The sequence below is a fragment of the Haliaeetus albicilla genome, chromosome 16, assembly GCF_947461875.1.
Source record: "Haliaeetus albicilla chromosome 16, bHalAlb1.1, whole genome shotgun sequence".
Taxonomy (NCBI): Eukaryota; Metazoa; Chordata; class Aves; order Accipitriformes; family Accipitridae; genus Haliaeetus; species Haliaeetus albicilla.
This window is the reverse complement of record NC_091498.1, coordinates 33429663-33454505: the sequence shown is the minus strand read 5'-3', so window position 1 is coordinate 33454505 and position 24843 is coordinate 33429663. Positions and strand designations below refer to the sequence as shown.

The window sequence follows — 24843 nt, the reverse complement described above, 5'->3', positions numbered from 1 at the left end:
AGGACGGGAGTGACCCTGGAGAGGCACTGTGTCCCTGCACAGAGGTGGCTGCTGGCAGAGTGCCCAGGGCTGCTGTCGCAGGCCCCAGGAGCTCCAGCAGCAGTCACGGCACAATGCCAAGGTCCTCCTTTGGTCCCAGCACCTTGCACAGGATCCTGAGCCTCACCAGCCCCTGCGACACCTTCCCCAGAACCGCTTTCCTCACACCCTGAAAAAAAAAAAAAGTACCTTCTTTAGGAGCAGAGTTTGCCCAAAAGCACCCTGAGGAGATTCCTCCCTGAAATGGGGCCAAGCTCAGCTCTGCTTGGGCCCCCTTTGCTCTCCCCCTTGAGAGGAGTGAGGGAAGGCCAAGACCCTGAAGGACCAGAGCCCTTCAGGGGCTCCTCTGTCCCTGGACGCTAAACAAAACACACGGATGCCTGCCAGGGTGGCTCATTAAATATCCTTTTATTCCTCATTTTTAAAATGGCTAATAATAATAAAAAAAACAATGGTGTGGCTGTGCAGAGGCCACGGGAGAGATATTGCCGTAGAGAAAGTCAAGTAGTGCCTCAAGTTTTGTGGGCCCCCACATGGGGCGGCTTGCCCAGGCAGGGGTGGGGGGACGGGGAGCACTGAGCTCCTTGGCTGCATTTTTTTTTTTTTTTTTTTTTTGGCATGTGATGAGAAAATATTGCTTTATGGGGATGCACCCTGCTGGCCTTCCTCTTCCCCAAATGGAAATAAAACAACCACGTGACAGTGAGAAAACCTATCAGACCCATTAAAAAAAAAAAAAAAGTAACAAAACCAACAAACACTCCCCCACCCCCCACCCCCCAACCAACACAAACCGTGGGGAAACATAAAAAGAGCAAAAACTGCCAGTGGGGAAAGGCTGGAGCCCGTGAGTGTTTCTCTGCGCCAGCCAGCACCTGCATGTACCAGCTTGCGGCTGGGTTTGGGGAGGTGTGTGGGGAGGGGGGCTACCCCTTGGCCCTTCCTCCTCCCTGGGTGGTAGCACCCCCAGGAAGGAGGGCTGGAGGCTTCACAAGCGAGGAACCAGGGAGCAAAGCGTCCTCAGCTGAAAGCACCTTGGCCTTTGACGGGGCTTGGTGGGGGGACAGGGCACCCCAGTGGGGCACCCGCCATCCCATGGCCCTGCCGGCCCCACTTCGGGTGGGAGGGCAACACCAGGTGCCTGCCGCAGCTCATTCCACGAACACAGGAGGTGGCCCCAGCCCCACATCCCTCCTTTGGGGACCAGGACAAGGTGGGGGCCCAGACCCTGGGCAGGGAATGGGTAGTTTCTTCCTCTCTCTGGGTAAGATATATAATTTCTGCTTTTTTTTTTTAATATTTATATTTATATATATAGATATTTATATATACACACACCTGGTAACTCAGAAAGAGAAAAAAAATAGAATCCGTAACAATAATAATAAAAAAAAGTATTCTGGTTTAAAAACAATCCATTCCTACCACGCTAGGCGAGCGATTGATTGCACAAGGCCCACAAGTGGCTGGCCCAGCCGAGATGGCGCCAGGGCAGGAGGCTGCAGGATTCGGCCCCCGAACCCCCCGTGCCTGGCTGGGGTGGCTGCTGGCAGCAGTCCTCGGCAGGCGGAGGAAGAGCAGCCCCGCTTGGGTGTGTGTCAGCCCCCCAAGTCCCGGGGAGGGGTGGAGAAAGAGAAAAGCAGTGGGGGCCGCTGGCCCGTCTCCCCCCGGTCCGGCTCTCCCTGGAGTCCGCAGAGCGTCCGGCCACAGAATGCCCCTCTGGGGCCAGCGGCTGCCAGCCGGGGAGGTGGTGAGGGGGCGAGCGGCTCTGCCCCTCATACTGAGATCTCATAGGTGGTCCCCCCCACGCCAGAGACCTTCTTGACTCCTCCACGGGTGGGGCTGCTGAGGGGCACCTGCCCCGGGCCTGGGGGGGCTGAGCCCAGGCTCTTGGGCTGCCCATTGGACTTGCTGTAGGCTGTTCTCATCTGCACCTCGTCCCTGGGGAGGGAAGGAAGGACAGACACAGGGTGTGAGGAGGGAGAGGGAGCAGGGCACCAAGGGAGGGCATGGGGTGGGGGGGAAGGACAGGGCTGTGGGGCTGCTGTCACCCCCAGGAGGGGTCCCGCATCCAGCACAGCCACAGCCCTGCCCCTCCCCAGGGACATCCAGCACCCACACACCACTCCAGCTCCCCAAGAGGCCCATGGGGTGTCCCGGGGAGGCGGGGGGGGGGGGGGCACCAGCTCTGTTCTGGGAGAAGGAGGAGGATCTCTCTCTCACCCTTCTCCAGGCTAGGTGCAGCATCGCTCCCCAGCAAGGGGCGTTTCGCTGCCCCCAGGTGCTGGTGCAGAGGATGGAGTGCTGGAGGGGGCAGCAAACAGGGAAGGGAGGTTCAATGGGCTGCTGGCTCCCTCCAGGGCGAGGGCCCCCCTCTGCACGAGGTGGCCGGTGCTGGTACTTACTTTGGTGCCAGTAAGGGTTGCAAGGCCACCTCCTCCATCTCGGGGACACTGGCCTGAGACGCTGGTTTTTGGCTGCTGTAAGACACGGATTTGCCCAGGTGGGGGGCGGCAGGCTGGTCGGGTGAGCCCAGGGAGCGCACCCGGAGCGCCTGGAGGGGCTCAGGCTTGCCGAAGCGTGGTGGGGCCGGGCGGGTGAGTGGGTTCTTGCCCAGGGGCGAGCGCTTCGAATCGTCCGAGGAAGAGCTGGTGCGGGGGGCGTTGCTGGAGCCCGGCGTTGACTGGATGCCCGAGTCTGCCAGCCCCACGTCCTCCTCCCTGCCCGGGGCCGGCGGCTGCTGCAGCAGCTTCTCCCGCTCCTGAATGGAGGCCACAATGTGGCGGGAGAGATTGTCATAGCGCACGGGCGAGGGCTCACGGGGCGGTGCGTGCTTGGGGGAGACGGCACCGGCAAAGCGGCCATGCAGGTCGGTCTCTCTCTGCTGGGCGATGCGGGCCGAGAGGAAGGGTGAGGTGTAACCCACTGGCGGGTCGGGCTCTGGGCCCGCCTGCACCGACTCGAAGTCAGGGCTGTCGGAGGGCGTGAGCAGGCTGTCGTACGACAGGCTGCCGTTGCGCGTCTGGTTCACCAGGCTCTTGTAGGAGGTGGAGGTGGTGCCTTCCGAGCGGATGGACTGGAGGTGGCCCATCTCAAAGCCTGTGCCCTGGGCCGACTTGAGGCTGGAGGAGCGGGAGCCGCTGGAGAGAGGGTCAAAGTGAAAGCTCTTGCCGAAGGTGGGCGAGCGGAAGCTCTCGGGCTCCAGGCTTGGCTCCGAGCGGTAGCTAGGCTTGCGGCTGCTCTCACAGATGGAGTTGGGCTCCTTCAGGCTGTTCACTCGGCTCAGCTGAGGGGCAGACACACATCAGTCACCCATAGAAAAATGGGGAACCTGCAAAGCTCCCAACACCCACCCCAAACTCTTCCCCCCAGCCAGGAACATGGTGGCATCCCCTCAAGGCTGGGTTCCCCCCTTGCCCGGCCTCAGGAAAGCGGCAGTGGGCACGGCCTTACCTTGGCGCTGGTGGAGTGGGGCAAGGCCGCTGAGCTGCTGCTGCTGCTGTAGCCGGGCCGGTACTTGTACATGGTGGGAGTTGGGGGGCTGTCCTTGCCTAGCAAGCTGCTGTCTGCAGGCAGGGGAAGAGAGAAAGATGCTCAGACACGTGGCAGCTCCCCAGGGCTGCGGAGGGGAAGGAACGCCATGCAGAGCCCTGCCCTCCCTTCCCAAGAACCGGCTCTGAGCCTGGGGCAGACAGACCAGGGAGGCGGAGGTGGAGAGAGGGATGGGCTCAAGGAGAGGCGCACCAGGGGCGGATGAAACGGAGCGGGATGGAAAACGTGTCCCCATGGCAATGTGTTTGGGGCTGGCACTTCCATGCCCCTGCAGTGGCCCCGGCTGGGAGACTTCTTTAGCAGCCCCGGGGTCAGCAGGGTGCATGCTGCATGGAGGGGTCAGTGGGTGCCTGGGCACTCCATGGACCTGCTGGCTGGTCCCCCCACTGATAACACACGCCACAGCCCTTCTCCAGGCAGCAGGGCCGGGCAGTGCTGTGCTCCAGCTGGGGGCACGGGGAGAGCTGCAGAGGCCTCCAGCCTGCTGCGGGAAGCAGCTGCTTCCAAGCTCTGCCCTTCACATCCCACCTCTTTTGCCAAGCCCACGCAGGCAGCTCCGAGCACTGCTTCGCCAGCTCTCAGGGAAACAGGGAAAGCAAGTCACGCAGGCTGCCTCAAACGTGCTCTCTGCTGCCAAACCAGGCCTGCTACTCCTTCACCTCCTTCATCCTGGCGATGCTCCTGCGCCTGCCTGCAGCATGGCAGCCTGCAAGCCTGCCTGTCGCAGGCCACTGCAGCTCACAGGGGCTCTGGGCAAGCACCATGCTGTCTCGGCTCGGCCTCTTGCTCCTCTCCGATGGAGCAGAGCTGGCTGTAAGCATCCCAGGCTTCTCCAAGTGCAAGGGGCCGCATACACCAGCCCGGAAATGTGGGCATGTCCTGCCCCACAATGTGGTGGTACTGATGTGCTTCGGGTCTGCCCTGCAGCCTGTTCTACCTACGGCCCTGGCTCCTGGTCTGCCTGGCACAGCCCTGGGCTCCCCTCCCAGCGGCTGCCTGGGACCCTGCGTGCCTTCCTTACCCTCGTTGGTGGCCAGGGTTAAGTGTGTCCTCAGGCCCGTGTAGCGGCTGAGGTCTGGCTTAGGTGGGGGTGGCGGTTCGGCGTCAGCAGACTGGCTCTCCGTCACCTCCAGGCTTCCTTTGGACTGCAGAGACAAAGCGCAGAGGGAGGATCAGAGGGGTGCCAAGGCCTCAGCCCTCCCCTCGGCAGGCAGGGAACAGGCAGTGGCATTAATGGGGCTCTCGCTGCCTCCTGGGCCATCCAATGTACTGAGCGCTTGAAGGCGGTGCATGCTGGGAAGTGCTGAGGAGGGGGGGGGACCTCCAAAGGATGCTGAGAGGGGGAAGGACAGGATGGGGAAGGGCAATGGAGGGTGCAAAGCCTCATGTGGTCACTGCCGCATGGGAGGGACATGGTTTCCGTCCCATGGGGACACAGAACAAGACGACACGGGGGGGATGGGGAACGTGACAAGGCTCACTCGGTTCTTTACTCACGGATGCAGGCTTGCACCCCTGGGCTCCATGGAGGGCCCCAACGCAGGGAGCGCTAATCCCCACCTTCCTCACCTTCGTCCTCTTCAGCTCTGTCTGGATACCGTTGTCCATGATCTTGACAGTGACCTGACCATCCGACACCTCGGGCCGCAAGAAGGGGGGTCTCACCAGCACTGTCTGCTCAGCCTTTGGGCGCCCAAGGTACCTACGGAGAGGGGCGGGAGGAAGGTCAAGGCCTGGCATTTGGGATGGGGCAGTTTGCCCAGGTATTGCAGGGCTGAGGGGGCACCATGCTGTGCCAGGCTCACCTGGGGGCCGGGGAGCTGCAGAGGACCCGGCTGACGTTTTTACAGCAACCATTGGTGAAGGGGTTGACACCACCGCGGAACTTGCCCGTCACCTGTGGGATGAGGAGCATCATAGCAGTGTACTGGGGTGGGCAGGGACCTCAGGGGGTCTCTGGTCCAGCCAGCTGGGTCAGGTTGCTCTGGGTTTGTCTAGCTCACTCATGACAATCTCCAAGGTTGGAGATACTTGGAGATACTCCCCCTTTTCCAGGTCCCTGTCTCAGCATCCAACTACCCTCAACAGGGAAAAGTCTTTCCCCAGCATCTAACTGTAAGTTACCTTATTTCAAGTTGTGCCTGTCGCCTCTTGCCCTCCTGAGAAGAGCCTGCCCAGCTCCATCCTCTCTACAGCCACCCCTAACAGCAGCAGTAAAGACCCCCCATTTCCAGGCTGCACAGACGAGGTGTGCTCAGCCTCCCCTCACAGACATCTTGTGTTCTAGGCCCTGACCAGCTCAGTGGCCTTCCCTGGCCTCGATCCAGCCTGTCCATGTCTGTCTGGTCCCGGGGAGCCCCAAAACATATCCAGATGTGGCCTGGCAGGGGCCAGCAGCCCCACATCAGCCCTGCAGACATACCTGTTCGTTGGTAGTACGGCCCCTTGCCACAAGCACCACATGGAACCCCGTAAGGCCAGCGACGGGAATGAAGAATAAGCCGGCCACACACATCACCACCATGCTATCAGCAGCCAGCTAAGGAAAAGCCACAGCCCTGCTCCACAGCACACTGTCCCCAGCCCCACCAACACCCTCCCTCTTCAGCCCCGCTCCTGCAGCCTCACAGAGGATACGTGACCGCCATGCGGACGCCGGAGAGCTCCTCCACCTGGTAGAGGACATACAGAAGGCCGAAGCCAAACACTCCCATGATGTGCGTGGTGAGCGACAGCAAGAAGAGGAAGAAGTAACGGTAATTGCGCCGCCCGATGCAGTTGTTGACCCAGGGGCAGTGATGGTCAAACTCCTGTCGGTAGGGAGAAGACACGGTGAGGGACTTGGCTGCCAGGCCTTCCTGCCTGCTCTGTGTATTAAACTCTATGTGGAAATGAAGAGGCATCAAGACCCAGCAGTTCCTCACCTCCACACAGTTGTCACAGACGCTGCAGTGGGAGCAGCGTGGCGGCCGGTAGAAGCGGCAGGTCGCACACCATTTCATGCGCACCTGAATGCCCTTGATCTCCACTGTCTTGTAAAGCGGAGCTCGGAAGTCGTCCTCCTTGTCCTCATCCTCCTCAGCTGATGGGGAAACCCCAGCACAGCCATGTGTCAGAGCGTGGGGGAAGGCGACACCAGGGCCCAGCCAGCCTCCTGCCCTCCTGAGCTGGAGATGCCTAACATCGCCCTCCTCCATCACCAGGCCCATCTCACCTGGCACAGGGACCGGGCAAGGACCCCCAAATACAGGTAGAGGATGGGGGGCACTCCTAGGCCCTGCCCCAAAACCACAACACCCACCTGAGCCCCAGGTACCTGATACGGGGTGCCAGGATTTACACTGCTTCCACCACCTGGTCCTACAGGCTGGGTGTTGAACCCAGAGCTACTGTCCCTGTGGTGTGTGTCACCACCTGATCCCACCCAGGCAGGGCAAGGAGGGCTTTCCTCAAGCCTTCTGGGATCAGGTAATTCTCTTTACCTCAGAGGAAGGGCAGAAGGAGGTAGCTCTATCCGAGACACTTCCCCAAGCAGAGCCAGACTCACCTCGCGGGAATATGCCTGGGTCCATGAAGGTGGCCATACTGAAGTTGGCCAGCACGAAGAGGAAGACAACGGCATTGTAGACAGGAATGACTGGGGAGACGTACAGACTGAGCCCTGGGCACCTGCAGGCACAAAAGCAGTGAGACACCCAGGCCCTGTCCCATGGGTCACTCCTCTGGTGCTTCCCACTGCCCCTTGCACTGCCCCCCGCAACCCACACAGCCCCAGGCAGGCATCGCTGAGCTCCAACGGTGCCCTCAGAGCAAGCAAGGGCTGCATGGGCGCTAACCACCCCTTCTGAGCCCCACAGCTGTCCCTGTAAGCCATTCCTGCCATGCTCGGTGGTGGCCTGGCTGGGAAGTCCACGTTCCCTGCTCTGGGGCTGTATTTCCAGGCTCCTGCCCAGGCAGGCAGCTGGGGAGGTTCCCTGCCATCAACTCTTCCTTTTGCTCCCACCCAGGGCCCTCCACACCTAAACTGGAGCTGCACCCAGGCCAGCTTGACCGAGGGTGTGTTCGGGCACCCTCTACAGACCAGCCTAACCCCCAGCCCTGGGGGAGCACCCGCGGGGGGCTGGTGTGGGAATCACTCCGGTAAATCATAAGAGAGCAAAAAACACCCCTCTTGCGCCCACAGCCCCACAGGTACTGCCAGCGCAGGACCCTGCTGCCACTGGGAGCGACCGCAGGCGGTGGTGAGAATGGGGTGAGCCAGGCCGATGGCACAAGGGATGCCTGGGAGGGATCTGGCCACTAGGAACCTGAACGTCGTCCTCCATGCATTACACCAGTGAGCATGGTGGGCAGAGGGGACCCTGCAATGGGATGCAAAATGAGCAGCAGCTCCAGTGCCTCCAGAGCTGCTCCTGCTCCTCACATCCTGGAGTTGGAGCCCAGCCTGGAGACAACTCCGGTGGCACATGGGGACCCCATCGCTGTGCCAGCCTGCCCCAGCCAGCACCCAGCTCCTCTGTGGGCCTGGCCGAGGGGCCCCGTGTCAGCACAGCAAGGGAATCACCACCGTTCCCCTCTGCCTCGGGCGGGCTGGGCTCAGGACAGCGGGCTTCCCCCTCAGAGGCGCCAGTGTAATACCCTAATCTGCTTTGCTGCTGGGAGTTTAATCCTGCAGATCTAGGACAGCATCTGTCCCTCTCTTCCCCCCGCAGCGATAAGTGCAGATGGATTTAGGCAGCAGGCGCAGAGAGGGGCAGAGCGCAGGGCTCGACGGGCAGAGTGACATATGGTGCCCACGCTGTAATCCCCCGCAGCCCCTGAGCAGGTAGAGGTGAAGGGGCAGGCGCTGGTCCGTCCCCTCCTCCGCCACCACCCACTGTGACTCAGCCGGGCGACAGGTCCCATCGCCAGCGAGGCAGCCCCTGTCCTTGTCATGGCAGCCCTGGGAGCCCCAGTGAGGCTCCAGCTGGGAATGAGCCCTTGGTCCAGGGCTCTGCCTCTAGTTCAGCCCAGTCCAGGGCACCCTCCCACACAGGGCAGTGTGTGAGGGGATAGGGGATGGTGCCAGGCAGAGGGCTGCCTCCAGGCAAGTGGCAGCCAGGAGATAAGACGGGTCCGGGCTGGAGGAGCAGGCACACCTGCCTTGGCACCCACCTGGCAGCGGAGGAGGGAGAGGCGGGCAGGGCGTACCCAGGCACAGCTCCAGCCCTGGCCCTTCCCAGCACCCAGAGAGGGTGGGAAGCGGCAGTGGGACCTGTCCTCCGCTGGCCAAGGGCAAGGCAGTCCCCATCCAGGCACAGCGATTAGGGCAAGAAGAGAGCGGGAGGGCAAACCCCCTTGAATTTACAAGACATCTGGCTAGCAGGAGCGCACCGGGAGCCAAGCCTTGCTCTGCCAGCCAGCACACTCTTCCTCCTCCTCTCCTGAAGTGGGCCCTGGCACCTTCACCCTCAGCAGCACCTCCAGACCCCGGCCCTGCACACCAGACCAGAGCTGCACCTGCAAGCTGTCTTCTCCAAAACTTCTTCCACACCCCCACCCCGTTCCTCCACGCTGCTCAGGAGCCCCCGAGCACCTCGCTGGGGTGGGAGCCTCGCCCTCCTGGGCACCTTGGGTGATGCCTCCCCACCTCCACATATCTGGGACAGCATCTCCCAGCATTTCACCAAGAGCTCTCCTCCAGGGTGGGGAGCAGCTCCTTTACAACCCGCATGGCACTGGCCATGCCGGCTCTGCCTCCCGAGAGTGCCGGCCCTGCTGTCTCCTTTGGAAGCCGGCCAGGCAGATTCTCTGCAGAGCGGGCGGCACCAGCGCAGCTGGGACGGACGGGCTGGCAAGGAGGAGCCCTCTCCAATCTGTGTCCCAAAACCCTCGGAGAGCAACTCCAGAGAGGTACAGGATGTACACGACATCGCGAGGCCAAGACCTGAGCAAGGGAAGAACACTAGCCACGTCGAGCCCAGATAGCCCAGTATGACCGGCATCGCTGGGAGCTGCCACGGGACTGGAAGCCACGCCAGGAGCAAGGAGCTCACACCTAGCTCAGCTTCCCCTTCCCCTCTGACGGGCAGGCTGTGCCCAGGGAGAGGGCTCATCCCACCCACCCCCAGCACCGAGCTGCTGCCAGGGCTGCCCCCGGCCACCCACCAAACAGCACCGGCAAGAAATGCTCAAGTGGTTTAAGTGGTTTGCAGAAAATGAAGGCGAGAAAGCCTCCCAGTCTCGCAGAAGGGAAACTGGTATTTGCTGCGGGGCAGGCTGGCAAGGCAGGGAGCCAGCACGGAGCTGACAGCCCCCCGGTACTCACCCAGCAGCTGAAGGAGAGCTGGGCAAGGGGCAAACAGCCCATTCCCCACAGCTTCCAGGGCCAGGGGCCTTGCTGGCGGTGCAGTTTCAAGGAGCTAAGTGGCTTCATTAGCCCCCAACTCTCTTCATCACCACTGCTGTCCTGGTCTTTGAGGTACCCGACAGGGCTGCTCTCTGCCCTTGTAAGGCAGCAGTCCCTTTGGAGGGGTGTTTCTCTCCTCTCCTGGCCTGGGCACCAGACACAGTGCCAAGGGGAAGGTGGCCACTTGCGATGTCACTTCGCCTCAAGGGCGGGCAGACCCAAGCACCCCAAATCACTGAGCTGAGCCCCCCAACTCCAGAAGAGCCTCCCCAGCTCTGCTCTCTGCTGAGCTGCAGAGCTAAGAGCAGCAGAGGAGAGACTGCTGGAGTAAGAGGGGCAGGGGGGCTCAGATGATCCTTAAAGGTAGGAAAAGCCCTTCCAGAAACCCTGAGCAAGGAGCTCATCTCTCTAGGAAGGGAAATCCCAGCCCAAATCTTTGCTTGAAAGGGATGGAGGGGAGCCAGGGAGACCCACTGCACACCAGCCATCCCTGCACAAGGGAAATGCCAACAGCAAGGCTGAGCCAAACATGCAGCCCAGATCCTCGAAAGACAGACCCTGGCAAGGCAGAGGAAGGACTGAGCTGCCTCAGCAAGGGCTGGCACAGAGGAAAAGCTCTGGGGCAGGCAGAGATGGAAGGACTGGCCTTCCAGGGGGAAGGGAATACCTCTCCCATCAGCTCCTGCGCTGTCTGGGCACTGAGCCCTTCCCAGGAGGGAGAAGCATGGCTCCCAGGGGACAGGACAGCAGGTCCCCAGGTATGAGAAAGACCAACCCTTTAGCTAAGGGAGCACCAGCAGACTCCAGACACCATGGCACTGAGGAGGATGCAGCCACAGGTTTAGAAGGGCGATCAATGCCAATGGATCAAATGGAGGAGACCTGCCTGGGGACATCGATCCCTCCCATCTCTCCAGCTCTGCTCTGGGGGCTGCATGTTCCGCTGCAGATGGAGTGGAGGGCTCGCTGCAGCATGTCTTCCAAACCCAGCCTCCAGTCTCCATTTTCAGTGGCCGTGAGCCCTAAGGCAGGACCCTGATTACTGTGAGAGCCAACCTGCCAGCCAGATGCTGCAGGTGGATGAAAGATTGATCTTCAGCCTTCAGAAAAGAGAATCAATCGGAGAAGCTGGTGTGGTGCCTCAGGGCCAGCTTACAACCCCTGTCCTTATCAGGTCTTGCCAGCTGCGTGCAACTGGGCAGGCAAGCTGCCAGGGGCTGCTCTGCACAGAGTGAACTTTACATGTTGAACAACCAGCCAGGGATGCAAAGCCACCCTGGGGTGGGACTTCACAGGCCAGGAGCAAGCAGAAGACCCTCCCCAGGGACCACAAGGATCCGCAGCTTACGAGGATAGCCTCAGGTTGAGCACTCCCGGGTTGCAAGCGCAATGCTATGGGTCTCCTCCCCAGCGCTCCCAAGCGTGGCAGCCTACTGCCTGCCACCCTCCCAGCTCTCTCCACACCCACGGACGCCACCACACCATGGGGGGGAAGCAGGAATCCTCACAATACACAGACCATACGTTACTCGAGCCAAACTACCCACTGGCATCCATGCTCGTGGGCCCCAACACAGGGGAGTCACCTCCCTGAGATCAACCCCACCCCATGGGAGGGAACACGGTCCTCTGCAGTGCAGGGAGCAAGGGTGGCTGCCAATCCCCAAGGGGAAACCTTGTTATCAGAAGCACTGACATGTTCCTGCCTTTTGCTCTCCCAGACAGAGAACACGGGGCTGCAGACCTTGCCTTGACACCAGGAGCAGCCGGAGGGTGTGGGCTCCAGCTCCGCAGAGGAGGAGGAGGGAGGTGCTCACCACTGTGGCCACACGGGTCCCAAGGAACTCGTCAAGTTCCCTCTCCACATTGGGATGCGAAGCACACCCATCGCTAGAAGAGCTGTCGAGACTTGTCTCTGGCAGCACATAAGAGAAATCGGGGAACCTCAGGCAAACTGAGTCACATCTGGATCCGAGACGGGCTTTTTGCCACTAGTCATACCAGGAGAAGCCTGTCACTCCCCAGCCTGGCTTCTCCTCCCCTCTGCAGGCTCAAAGCCACCCTGCGGCCCCTTGTCCCCTGCCCTCTCCTGGAAGAAAGCCCTCCCTGAGGACACCTTCCCCACCCTGCCTGTACCCCTGGACTCTGACCCGCCACCAAGTGAGGAGGGGCCGGCGCTGTGCCAGGGCTAGGCTCACCTCGCCGACCTGCCGCAGGAGGGCTGGACTCGTGGCCTCTCTCTCCAGCTCTCTCGATGGCCTTGCTGCAAACACAACCCCTGCTCGCCGCGACCGTCACACAAGTTTGGGTCCAACTAGGAGTGTGCATGCCACCCTGTACCAGAGGCACCGCCGGCTCCAGGGACTGCCGCATCCTACCCCGGCATCCCCATCCTCACGCCTCTCCTTCCTCTCTCCTCCACTAACGCTGGAAGAGGCAAGAGCTCCTTTCCCAAACAGGCACAGTTCCCTTGCAGACTTCCCAGCTGCAAGGATGGGAGGAAAAGTCGGGGTCAGAGGTTTTGCGGACAGATTCACCTAATTGCAAGAAACACTTCATACTCTGCAGGCTTTTATACAGCCCCAAAAGCCACGCTGAGCCATGGCCATGAGCAAGAGTTGAGGCGAATGGAAGGAAGAGGCCAACTGATGGCACGCTATCCAGAGAGCCCCTGCTAAGGGCAGCTCAGAGGTGCTCCCTGCCTCCGACGGGGAAGGAGAGGCTGAGCACCAACTGCACAAGGAGCAGGGACCAGTATAGGCCAGGGGGGAGATGCAGAAATGGACAAACTGACCCCAAGGGGGAATTTCGGTCCTAAAGCAGCACCTCTTTGAGACCCCAGCAAGTCAGAGACCCCCACTCCTTCCAGAGGGAGGACAGGAACATCCCCTCTTCCTGCTGCCCACTCCCTCCAGCACAATCAGCCTCAGCTCATTTCAACTGCCACATGTTCTGCAGCATCTCCTCATGAAATTAATCAATTAAATAGAGTTCTTGGCCCAGAGATACAAATCCTGAGCCAGTGTGGATGGACCAAAAGGTGTCTGGTGGATACATTAGAAATAACACAATCAGAGCCTTTCAAGAGAGCTGTGCTGAGCCCTGGCTGTTCTCTGCCTGGGAGGAGGCCCCACGGGAGGTGTCCCAGAGCCCCCCCACCTCACAACTTCCATTGCACCTCCCAAAGTACCAGCTTCAGGTCCGATGCTGACAGCGTAACCCTCCCGAGCAGGTCTGTGGCAAACACGCCAGAGATGGCAAGTGCTGCAGAGGGGGACCCTGCTGCCGTGTCAGGCGGTGGCCAGCATTGAGCGTGGCCAGGCAGCAGGCTTACAGCCGTGTTGCCTGTCTTTCACCAGGTGCAGAAGGGGGGCAAAGTGATCCACAGGAAGCAATCCTACAGCAGTAATCACGCAGGAAGCAAACCTCGCTGTGGGTCTGTATGTCCCTTCCACCCCATCCCAGCAGCCAGATGGAAACTGCCCGAAGAGAACTGTAATGCCAGGGAGTAACGCCATTCCCTCCCCACCAAATAACCCGTGTGAAAGTGCACTGTGCTTTGCCGCTCTGCTTGAGATTTAATTTGATGTTTTAAAGTAGGTTAAATAACATCTACTGACCTACAATTAAAGCGACCCTGCCCAGGTGTTCCTGAACAAACCTGCTCCACGGCACCGGCGCCTGCTCCCAGCAATGCCTCGCACCATGCCACTCGCTGATAAGCGGCTGCTACCAGCTGCTGCAATAGCTCACAGCCAGGTACTGCGGGCTTGGCTGCAGCAGCAGGGACTGGGTTTGGGGGGTAGGGCTGCCCTGCTATTCCCCCCCAAAGTGCAGCATGCAGCCCCCCATGACAAAGCAGAGGCACGCCTGTCCCCCCAAATCATGGTGTGTCATGCCCAGCTGCTCAGAGGACATCGCCCACTCCCTCCTCTTCTCCTTCATCCCCCTGAAGCAGTAGCACAGGGTCAGCAACATGCTGCAAGTGTTTGACAGCCTGAAGCAGCAAAACTTCGAGCCTCAGCGCTGTCAGCAAGGCTGGCCTGACAAACATTGCGTCTCGGTGGGGGGACTGCTGCTCGCTGCTGAGCGACACCACCAGCTGCCTCCCATCGCTGGAAGGAGTGAATCAAACTGGCTCTGTCCTTTAGTCGTCAAATTACTCTTTTATTGCCTGGTTGTTGCCAGGCGTTAAAGCCGCGGTGACCTTCCAGCCACCGATGGCTCCATCCCAGGGAGCGGCAGCAGCCCTCACGTCTGGCCCTTCTGCCTCCAACGAGGAGCTGCCTCCCGCAGCTCTGGCTAATCCCCGCGACCCCGCTGGCCCAGCGCCAGCAGTAAAGCCCCTCAGCGGGGAAAGCTCTCACCAGGGCACAATGAAAGGTGCCCTGCAAGAGCAAGCCACCCCAGGGAGCGGGAGAGGCTCCCTGGGAGCAGGGGGTGCACCGCCCTCTCTGCCCAGGCAGGACCCTGCCAGGGGCAGCTGGCAGCGAAGAGGAACAGTCAATTATGCAGGGAGGAAAAAGGGAACTGGGCTCATCTCCTGCCTCCCTGGAGAGAGCTGGAAGGACAGAGCACACCGCTGAGGCTGCGGGCCGCCCACCTTCAGACCAGCAGGTGCTCTGCCCCTCTGCTGTGCTGGGGCAGGAGGAGGAGTAACTGGTGGGCAGGAAGAGGAAAGGAGGGATGCTCAAGAGGCAAAGCAGAGCTGAGGGCAGCCGGCTGGCTGGAGGGAGCCGCTGAACAGACACCCTGCCTGAAGGGATGCAGGCAGCAGTCACCCACTGCCTTCCTCTCCCCTGCCTGGGACAGTGGCTGCCTGCACCCCCCAGGCCAGCAGCTGGCACATCTCCGGATTGCCAGAACAATCCCAAACCCTTTGCACGGAGACACCATCAAGGACTCCAAGGTATGAGCACAAACACCTGTCTTATCTACAGATCTCTCTGCTGTCCCCCCAGAACACATCCCCTCTCAGACCCCAATCCCAGGAACACACTGCAGGATTTGGCAGCCAGTCCCGGTTGCCGTGCTCCAGCATTCCTGCCCAGCACACGCTGCCTTGACACAGGCAGCTCCCTGCCAGGGGCTCAGCGCCGGCACAGCAGCTCAGCAGCTGCCTCAGCACCTGCCACTGACCCAGAACTGGCTCAGATCGGCCCTGAGCGAGTGTTAATAAGCTGTTTGTCACCCAGGAAGGGAAAACGTTAACGTGAGCAGCAGCCCTACCCCTCTCCCAGCCCAGGGAGATCCCTCTGGTACGGTCTGGCACTCTCCAGCAACTGGTACCATTTTACACCCTGGCTTTTCCCCACTGGCTCCAAGGCCAACACAGGCGTCTGCCTCAGGCCCCAGTGACCTGCTGGCAGGCCACCTCCTTCAGGTCGTCTCCAGAGATACCAAACCCTTGTTTCCTCAGGGCAAGGCTGACATCAACAGCAGCGAGAGATCCATGCAGTGGTCAGAGTACTTCTCCTTGAACTTTCCTTTGTGGCTCACAAATCAGTTACAAAACTCTAAAAATAACATGGAGCCTGCCCCAGTCCACAAAACCACTTCACGTAGCTCCAAAGGAGAAAATTAGCTCTGCCATTTTCCACCTACAGGTCACAAACTAATTCCCAGCCTGGCTGACCTGTGAGAGAGTTGCCAGTGAGACAAGCGAGTTGTGCAAAGACCCGAAGACAAGAGAGGAGTGGCTGCCAGGAACTGGAGCCGAGCAGTGGCAAGGTGCCTCGCTGGCATCCACCGTGCCCCGCTTCCTCTCGCTCACCTCAGAGGAAAACTGAGTGAAATGGGTCTGGCTGAGGCTGAACTGCTCCGATGGACTGTAGTGCTGCTCCATCGTCCATCCTTTAGCACCCGGAGCACTATATCCCCCCTTTAGTCTGGCAAGAAGTCACAGCTCCTCTCCCAGATAACCCCCGTGCAGTCTCTGCCCCCCCAACCTCACGGCACCGCACAGAGTGGGCTGGGTCCCCAGGTCTCCCTTCGCCCTCCCCACTCTTTGGTTGAGTAGCTGGGACTCACGTGAAGGCAAAGAAGAGGGTGGTGGCTCCCACTAGGAAGATGGCAGCAGCTGAGACCGGGACGTATTTGCTGGGTTTGAATCTCTTTCCAGATGCTGCTGGCATGTTGGAGCTGTGGTGGGGGATCCGCCCCGCAGCATAGCCCAGGCCCAGCGGGAGTCAGAGCAAGACGAGAAGGGGAGGGGAGAGGGACAGGGGCAAACCGCTACCCAGTCTCTGCGCTTGCTCCCAGGGCGAGCTCTGACCGGAGTGGACAGTCCGGAGAAGTCCACGGCGGTCTCTGGAGTGCGAGGCCCGGGAGAGGAGTCCCTGCTATGCTTTGCCCTGCAAGAGTTTGTGGGCACAGGGAAGGAGGTTTAAAAACATTAAAAATTCAGAACCGAGAACTGGATTTGGATTTGAACAGCCGCTAGGGCAGGAATGCCGAGAGCCCTTGCAAGCTTCCCTCTGTCGGGCAACAGCCTGCAGAAAGGAGGTCCCCACACGGCTGACACTGGCAACCAGGATCCAAGGGAAAGGGAAGCCTTCCAGGCTCAGGCAAGGGGACGAGCACGATGTGCAAGGTGAGGAGCTGAGCGCACCTTCCCACTCAGCAAGCACCCTGGGAAAGAGCAAGATATTGGTAAACTTCTTGCAAAAAAGCCACTCCTGGAGTCTTGAGGAAGCCACTTCTCCTTTTTAGCCTGCCCTCTGATATGCTGCAGCCCCCTCCGGTTGCTTCACGGGAGGAGGGGGTTGTCTTGCAAGCAATCTGCCCAGCTTCCTCACAGCACTGCTGTGCCACTGCCCCTGCCACTGCCTCCTCCCTCTCGCTGAAGGGGGTCACAGAAACACTCTCCCTGATTTCACCAGGATCCGGGACTGGCTGGCTGGTGGTGGCCGTTTAATTTTATTTATTTCTCTCTTGACTGTTAAAGCCGAAGAACAGCTGGCGCAAGGTTGAGCTGTAAATCCTTTCTTTGCAAGGGGGGTGGGAGGGGAAGGTTCCGCAGATTGTGTGTTTTTGTCCTCTTCCTACTTGTTCCTTTCTCCTGAGCCCCCAGGCCTTTCCACGGGCTTAGTATGCACTCGGTGGTTGGGAATTGACAGGAATTTCATTAAATCTTTTCTGTGGCAACCATTTCCAAGTAGCACAGGGTAGGGTAATGGAGAGATCTGGAGGGAAGCTTTCAGGGAGCGCTTTTACAACCCCAGAAGACAACTGATGGTGAAAACGGTGCTGAATAGGTCTGTCTCAGCCATGGCCCAAGCTGTGCGTGGGAAGATCTCAGTTTGTTCCAAACTGTTCCATTTTTTTCCTCCCCTTCCTTCACTAAAATTCTTCTTCATTAATCCTTTCGTCTTTTAAAAAAAATACGTAAAATCATTAAAACTTGGCACCTGGTACGCCACACCACACCTAGAAAAAAAAATTTAAAAAATTAACAAGGCAAGAGAAGAGACACAATCACGTAAAAACACTCACTTGAAGTAACACCGAGCTTCCCAGGACAGGGAGCAGGCATTTAGTGGAAGATGGAAACAGTGCCTGATAGATTTAAAATCCTGTTGGCAAGTCCCGATCGGCAAGTTAGATGCCGATCTCCAAGCCCAGCTCTGACACAGATTGACGCTGTAGTCCCAGGTCTATCACCTAACATCAGCGTCCCTTTCCACATCTGCAAAACTGCAGTCTGTGATTAGCCAAGGGAGCCCAGCCACAGCCTCCTATCTCCCTTCCCACCCCAAGGCCCTGGGGCATTTGCTGCAGAGAAAGCCAAGTCACCTAACCCATCTAAAAACACCTGAGAAATCCAAGCTGAGCCCTGAATAAGATGAGGGACCCTACAACCTCTTGCCCAACACCCTTCTGCAGTTATAGCTCGAGTCCGAATGCTAGAGAATGCCTGCTCCCCTGAGGTGAGGGGCCTGATCAGAGGCTTGGAGACTTAATATGAGGGTGGAGCCTGCAGGAGGAAAAGACAACCGGGAATCTTGTCCCCTTCCCCCGGAGGGTAGGAGATGGGAGAGGCCTGTGGAAAACACTAGTGCCTCGACTGGAGGAAGTACTCGTAGCTCTGGACAAAGGAGAGCTGGGTTCTCACTAGGTAGCCCCGATTGTTTTAGGGTACCCTTGGGAACATGCCACCCTTGGCTGATCATGAGGATGCAGGAGGGCACGCCACAGAAAATACGGAAAACCAAACCTTTCTGGAAATGGAAGCAGGAGGCACCAACCTGTCCCAAACTCCAAACACCCAAGAGCCCATCGCAGCTCAGGGATGAGCTAGACACTGATTATATTGCACCGATTATTACTGTCACAGCAACCGCTCCTCGATTTGTCACCCGTTCTCCACTTTGCTGCCTCCTTGTTTTGTCGCGAGGCCTCCCTTGCACTGCAGGTCCAAGTACAGAGCCCTAATGACTTGTTTGCTTTCTCTTTCCAGTTTTCTCCTCTTCTGCCTCTCAAAGTTTTTTTTCTTCAGGGTGGACAGGAAAATATCTAGTGCTGACTAAACACTTGTGAAGGTTGAGAGAACTGCAGCACAAAATTAAAGGCACATTTAATGACAAGAATGTATTACAATTAAATCGGTTCAGTCACAAAACAAGGCGTCAGTCACTTCAGCTGACTAATGAAGAAACTGCTCCCACTGCAGAGCAGCTCTTCCTTTGCAGAAACGAAGCTCAACCTTCTCAAACCAAGTTTTTTTGCCCTTGCGACCAAGAGGAAATGCTGGACTGATGCTTGTGAGCCGGCTGGGGAAAGCTCCGGTTTCACCTGGTAGCAGGTCTCGACCACCGCGAGTTTTAAGAGTAACAACAGAGAAAACGGTTGTTTTCCCCAGCAGGCGCAGAGCTGCCTGGAGAGCAGCAACTCCCCAGCCTCACTCTACCCCCCCACTAAATACAATACCGAGCTTTGAGCACAAGCCCCAACACACAGGATTTGGGGAAAAGCCTGACACCCCACAAAGATGAGCCCTGCTGTGCCATCACCCAAGGAGGGAAGTGCTTGTCATCTGAGCTAGCTGCTGCAATACAGGCAGACAGCAGTTCTAGGGATAGCTTATTCGGAAGTTTAAAGATGACATCACTGCTAATTACTTTAGCAGAAGCAATCTGCTAACATGCTCCTCTGCTGTAATAGAACACTCCAGCCCTTTGAAAGGCTCCGCCATGAAAACAAAGCCACACCTCAAACTCAAACAGATACTGCCAAATGAAGGAGTTTTTTTCCTGTGATGTTCCTCCTCTAGAGATCATCTTCACCCCTGTCCTCGCACAGCACAATCAGTGTCCTCCTCAATCAGGGCGAGGTCCTTCCCTCAAAGGTTGGAGTCCAAGCAACTGCCCCGAGTAGGTCCTGCTCAGTTCCACCTCAGCTGTTCCACTTGAAGACGGGAGCACGAATTTAAGTGCTCCAACCCTTCACGTGGGGTGATGTGGCACACTGTGCCTTTGCAAAGGTCTGCGTGCCACCTCAGCGCAGTACGGAAATGAACATCAGGCAGCGCAGGAGCGAGCTCCTCATCAAATAAAGAACGTACGAGTCGAGATAATTGCTCATGGGACAGTCTACCTGAACAAGCACTATGCGTGGGGGAGAAATCCCAAGTGCTGTGATTAGTGACACCCAAGCGAGATGCAATGCAAATATAATCCCCAGCTCCTTGCCGCCTTTGCCCAAGAATAACTCCACAATTCATCAAACCTGTGAAAGGCTGCTGAGCCCATCCTGCCTGAATCCCAGAGCCACCACGCAGCTCAGAGACTCCCTCCTCAAGCCCCATGGCATGCTGAGCCCCTCCAGAGCCCGTTGGCCCCAGCCCTGCTGCAGAGGCCACCTTCACAGAAAGGCCCAGGCAGACCGGTGCTGTGGAAGCACAGCCTGCTGCCCGCCGAGCACCTGAGCTGAGAGAGGGAAGCCAAGGCCAGGATGCCTGCATGTCCTGACCACAAGGGAACCAGTCCCATCCTCCCACGGTTGGGAACATCCAGGTTGCTGAAGCCATTGAGGGTGCAGCATGGCACGGTGTGCCAGGATCTCTGCTGTGCGAACTTCAAGGTATCTTTTTCTCTTTTCTTTGGGCTAAACTACGCGGCTTACCTCACCCTGACTATCCATGTTGTTTACCCTGGCATCCAGGAGAAACAAGCAAAATCCACCCAGACTTCCTACAGATTATGGTGATTCAGGCCACGTTCACACCAATTCTCCCAAATATCACACCGATTCTTCCCTAGCCTTCCCCTTCTGCAGCCCTGCAACCTGTCTACCTCCAGTCTATCAACCCCTCCTTTCCCTCTACCTTCTTTCCAAACCCTTTGTCTCTCTGGCCACTTTGTCCCCATCCACAAAGGCCGCTCACAGACTTCCCTGCTTGAAAGAGTCCCCAGCTCGTCTCACTTACCTGAGGCACATACGGGCTCCACTCCTGCCTCCAATTCCTTTCCCTCTGCCACTTCCAGCCCAGCAACTCCTCCTTTCCAGCTTCTCTGGACCTGCCCTCAACTCAGCCCTACTCCTTCCTCCCCCAGTCAAACTCTACTGAGCGTGTGTGTCACCGGCATCTCCCCTTCCCCTCTCCCTTGGGAATTCCACCCATTTTTCCAATCCTAGCACCCCCTTTTCAGAGTATTTTCCCAGCTCTGCTCTCCTCAGCCACCTCCAGAGCACACTTCCCCAGTCTTAAGCGTTTCCCTCCACTCACACGAGAGGCTGCTTCTATGTTCCCTCATCTCCATTTCTGGGGACTTCCTTTAATTTTCAATTCCTCCCCTCAGGACATTTGCAAGTGCGACTGTTGCCACCTTCCATTTCTTTCAGCCTAAGTCTCCTTTTCTTTGGTTAAGGCCCTGTAAAGTCTCACTCGAATTTCCTCTTCTTCCAGCACTTGCTTCTTGAAGCCCTGTCCTCCTCCTTTCCTTCCTACCATGCTTTCCACCCTGCCTTACACAGTCTGCTACAAGCCCTCTTCTCACTGCCTTCTCTAGCAATCTACCCGGACACAGCCTGAAGAGCTGGGTGCTTTGTGGCTCAATCTTTCTGAAGCATCAGGCAGGACATGAAAACACGCTTCACCAGGCTCTCCCCACCTTTGCTGGGTTGGGAAAAACATGTGTAACCAAGCTCACAGCTTGGTTATTTCAATCGCTTCCTTATTTCAATCACTGTCGATAACCACTGCAACTCCTCAACCCCTGGAAGGAGGAAACACACACATCAACATTACAAGTTGCCCTTAAACATGCTGCCTTTCACCACCGCCCAGGGACAGGAGCATAATGGCACAGGGAGGAGAGAGTTCACTCTCAGTTAGTGGTTCCTAAACATGCGTCACTTCACTGCGATCCACAGCTACCTACCTACCTACCCCAAACCAGCTGAGTTTCCATGGTGCAGGTCAAACAGACAAACAATTCCTTCCATGCGAGGCAACTCCCAGACAGGGCAGATCCAGGATCACACAAGACAGGATGTGCTTTACCTGTTCCCACTTTGTTTTGATTAACTACACCCCGGAGTTACATGGAGAAGCCTGTTCCAAAGCTTGCTGCTGTCCTCAGCCTCAGCACCCCTGACCTCTCACCGCTGAGCCCAAGCAAGAAGGCCAGCCAGAGATCAAGAACCCCCCTTTTCTCCCTCCACAGGCTCTCTCTGCTAATTTTGACATTGTACATCATCTACTGCTGAGATTTAAGACTCTAAATCAGCAGAGAGAGAAAAAGTGTTCTTCAACCTGCCAGCCAGCAACACAACTGAACCGGACCAAGCGTCTCATGCTGCAGACCACCAACACAAGAACACCACTTCTCTCTGCCACCCTCACCGTCCTCCAGCATGGAGAGGTACCGATGAGATCAGAAACAAGCTCCAGCCAGCAACCCTCTGCTGCTGGGGGTCCTGGACAGAACCCGGACAGCGAGAAGTCAAAGGAGGATTTTTTCAGCCCAGACAACAGGACTGGACATCGACTGCTGAGACGCAGACTACAAACTAAAAGGCAAAGCCATCAGCGTCAGATGGCTGGATGTCATGGGGAAAAGTAAAAGCCGAGACTCCTGCCGCAACATGAAGCCACAGGGCCTCCCCATAGGAGACGATTTTCTTATTACCCACACCACAGTAACACAGAATTCAGGCCTTACTGCACTCAGCGCTCTACGTAACGAGGAGTCCCTGCCTCAAGGAGATGATTTGGTGACACTTTCCTGCTTTTAATTCAAAAGGAGGATGCACAGCAACGTGTATCATACACTTCTGCTCTGCAGAGAAGTTTGTAAACCTGGCCAGAGTTACGCTTCCATGGCCCTCCTCCTGGCTTCAGGTGAAATGGCCCACATCCCACATAACTGCACTTCTCTCCACAGTTAGATGTACAGGTTTTTCAAGGAGAATAAGATACAGAAAATGAACAAATATTTTATTGCAGATAACAGCGAGAAGGCTGGCATCCACGCAGTGCTTATCTCCTGGCCTGGCTCACACCACTCCTGTCCTCCTTCCTCTGCCCATCTCACTGGTTTACATGGGATTAGCCCCATTTTATAGACAAAGCAGGGAAGAACAACATCTCATCCATCGGAGCCGTGTCTCACTCTATGGACCGCAGTGAAGGAGGAACAAGTCCACCCTCTTGCCATTGCGTTATGAGATGCAACAGTCGGTGATGAAAACAACAGACACAGCAACAGACGTAAACGTCCCCAAATGAGCCTCTAAAACAGGAGTTAAAAGGTCTTCCATTGGACCCCGTCAGCTCCACCTAATTACCACCTTCTCCAGCTCCAGTCGGGGCTCATACCTCAGAAACCAACAGGAATAAAGCACTCTGCTAAAGAACAACTGCTGCTTCAACTGGAGGTAGCAAAGGTGATAATTAGATTAAGCCCACTAAGACGCTCTAAGATCAACTCTCCTTGTTTTGATCCAGACAAGGCTCTAGTCATATTTTATACTCCCCCCCCCCCCCCCAAATCAGTACAGAAAAGCCTGCCTCGCTAAACACCCAAATTCAGATCCATGCCGGAGAAAAAGCCAGCAGATCGTGGGGAAACTGCTTCCCAGGGAGGCCGCAAAAGGAATGCAAGAGCAGCCGATCAACTCCCGAATCAGGGAGATGAAGGGGGGCGGAATGCCAGGGTTTTCATCTCATCTTGGGGAGATGTGACCAAATACAGAGGTGCAATAATTTGGGATTATTTAGAATTCGGGACTTCTGAGGAGAGGTCAGCTGAACAGCTGCCAATGCAACCCACGACACTGCCAAAACCGGGGAACACAACGCGGAAACACGCGTTGAGGAGGAATTATGCTTTGGAGGCATGGGACAGGACTCTGTGGCCAGAAAGCAGGGGTTTAAATTCTGGTCCTCGGCAGGCCATGAGAGTCAAAGCGCGTGCATTCAGACAGCAGGCTTTCAAAAAACAAAATTATTAAGATTTTCTCAGCAGCACTGGGGACAGTCGCAGGTACAGGAGAGCAAATGTGTCCACATGAAAGTTCCCTGCTGCAGGCCACCACTGTTCCACCTGCCCAGGCAGGAGGGAGCCGTATGCTGCCAGCTGGGGCATGGGAGGCAGAGCGCTGCAAAGCAAAAGCAACGCATGCCGAGGCCGAAGGAGCACGGCTGCACCCTCCGCCTGTCTCGGGGGGCGTGCCTGATGCAGACCACCGTGGAGATGAGCCCCGTTTAGGCATGCTCGTGCCCCACGCCTGTGCGGGAGTGGCCATAATCCTCGGGGCCCTTCTCCCCTCCCAGCCCCGCACCCCGACTCCCGCCACCCGGACGCTCGCCCCCAGCTCCCCCCGGCCTAGGGCAACCCCCACCCTCCCAGGACAGCCTTCCCCGAAGGGACGGGCGCAGGGACGCGGGGCTTCAGGAGAGGAGCAGGGACCGGGGCAGGCGGGGCCCAGCAGGATGCGCCAGCTGGGGGCAGAGGAAGCGGCGTTCCTGTCCAGGCGGTAACCGGGGCCGTCAGGCAGGGGCGGCCGTGCGGAACGGCGCTACGGGGGGTGGGGGGGTGGGGGCGGGCACCCTCACCGGGGACGCCCGAGGGGCGGCCGGAGGGATAGGCCAGCGGGGGTGCTCGGCGGCTGAGCCCTCCCTCCGCGGGGCGGGCCGGGAAGGGGCCAGTCCCCGCGACCGCAGCCCTGCCGGGGCGCCGGAGGCGGGCGGGGGGGGGGCCGAGCAGGAGGCTGGCCGCCGGGGTCCCCGGGCAAGCACGGCGCGGGGGAAACCGGGGCACGGCCCGAGCCGCGCACGGGGGCGGCGGCACACGGGAGGGAGCCGCGGGGGCTGGCTAGGCCGGCGGCGAGCAGGCGGCCGGGGGCCCCGGGAGGCGCGCGGGAGACCGGCCGGCGGAGGGGGGTGGGGGGGCAGCCGGGCCTGCGTGGCGGAGCCGGTGCCTGCGGGAGGAGGAGGAGGAGGAGGAGGAGGAGGAGGAAGGGGGGTGGGCGGCGGGCCAGGCGAGGGGCGAGAGGACCGGGGAGGGCTCGCGGCCCACGTGACTCACCGGCGGCGGGCGGGAGGCCGCGAGCGCGCGACCAACGCTCCCGGGCACCAACCGTCGCCGCGCTCGGCGGCTCGGCACGACGTCACGGCCGCGCCTGCGCACCGCCCGCCGGCCGCGCGCGCCCCCGCCGCCGGTCCTCATTGGCCGCCGCACGGGGAACCGCCCGGAAAGGCCGACGCGCATGCACCTCAGGAGGGAGGCGGGGAGGTCGGGGGCGCGCATGCGTCACTGAGGGGCGTGTGCACAGGCGGCTCCTCGGCGGGGAAGGACGCATGCGCGGAGCGTGCCACCCCGCGATGGGGGGGGGGGCGGGGGAAACCAACACGCGAATCG

The 24843-nt window shown here is 58.7% G+C and overlaps 1 protein-coding gene across 2 annotated transcripts; it reads right to left on the bottom strand.

Annotated features, from left to right (window-relative positions):
- Positions 1-428: 428 nt before the first annotated feature.
- On the bottom strand, positions 429-24650 carry ZDHHC5 (zinc finger DHHC-type palmitoyltransferase 5). 2 transcript variants are annotated; one of them, XM_069804481.1, is made up of 12 exons: positions 24511-24650; positions 16010-17407; positions 7139-7260; positions 6516-6673; positions 6229-6401; positions 6014-6116; positions 5397-5488; positions 5089-5293; positions 4613-4736; positions 3493-3605; positions 2445-3325; positions 429-1980 (listed from the first exon to the last, which is right to left on the bottom strand). In XM_069804481.1, exons 2-12 carry the CDS (start codon positions 16111-16113, stop codon positions 1815-1817), a joined length of 2241 nt encoding a protein of 746 aa, XP_069660582.1. In that variant the 5' UTR covers positions 16114-17407; positions 24511-24650; the 3' UTR covers positions 429-1814. The 2 variants fall into 2 exon arrangements, with proteins under 2 accessions (XP_069660582.1, XP_069660583.1); XM_069804482.1 differs by having other exon boundaries at positions 5161-5293.
- Positions 24651-24843: the final 193 nt, after the last annotated feature.

What these genes read in the sequence shown, in the direction of transcription:
- ZDHHC5 (XM_069804481.1), bottom strand. Translation starts at nt 16,113, where the DNA reads ATGCCAGCAGCATCTGGAAAGAGATTCAAACCCAGCAAATACGTCCCG. An exon ending in CCCAGGCATATTCCCGCGAG is followed by an intron (nt 6,674 to 7,138) that starts GTGAGTCTGGCT and finishes TTTCCCCATCAG; the next exon opens with CTGAGGAGGATGAGGACAAG. An exon ending in AGGGGTGCAAGCCTGCATCC is followed by an intron (nt 4,737 to 5,088) that starts GTGAGTAAAGAA and finishes TTGTCTCTGCAG; the next exon opens with TCCAAAGGAAGCCTGGAGGT.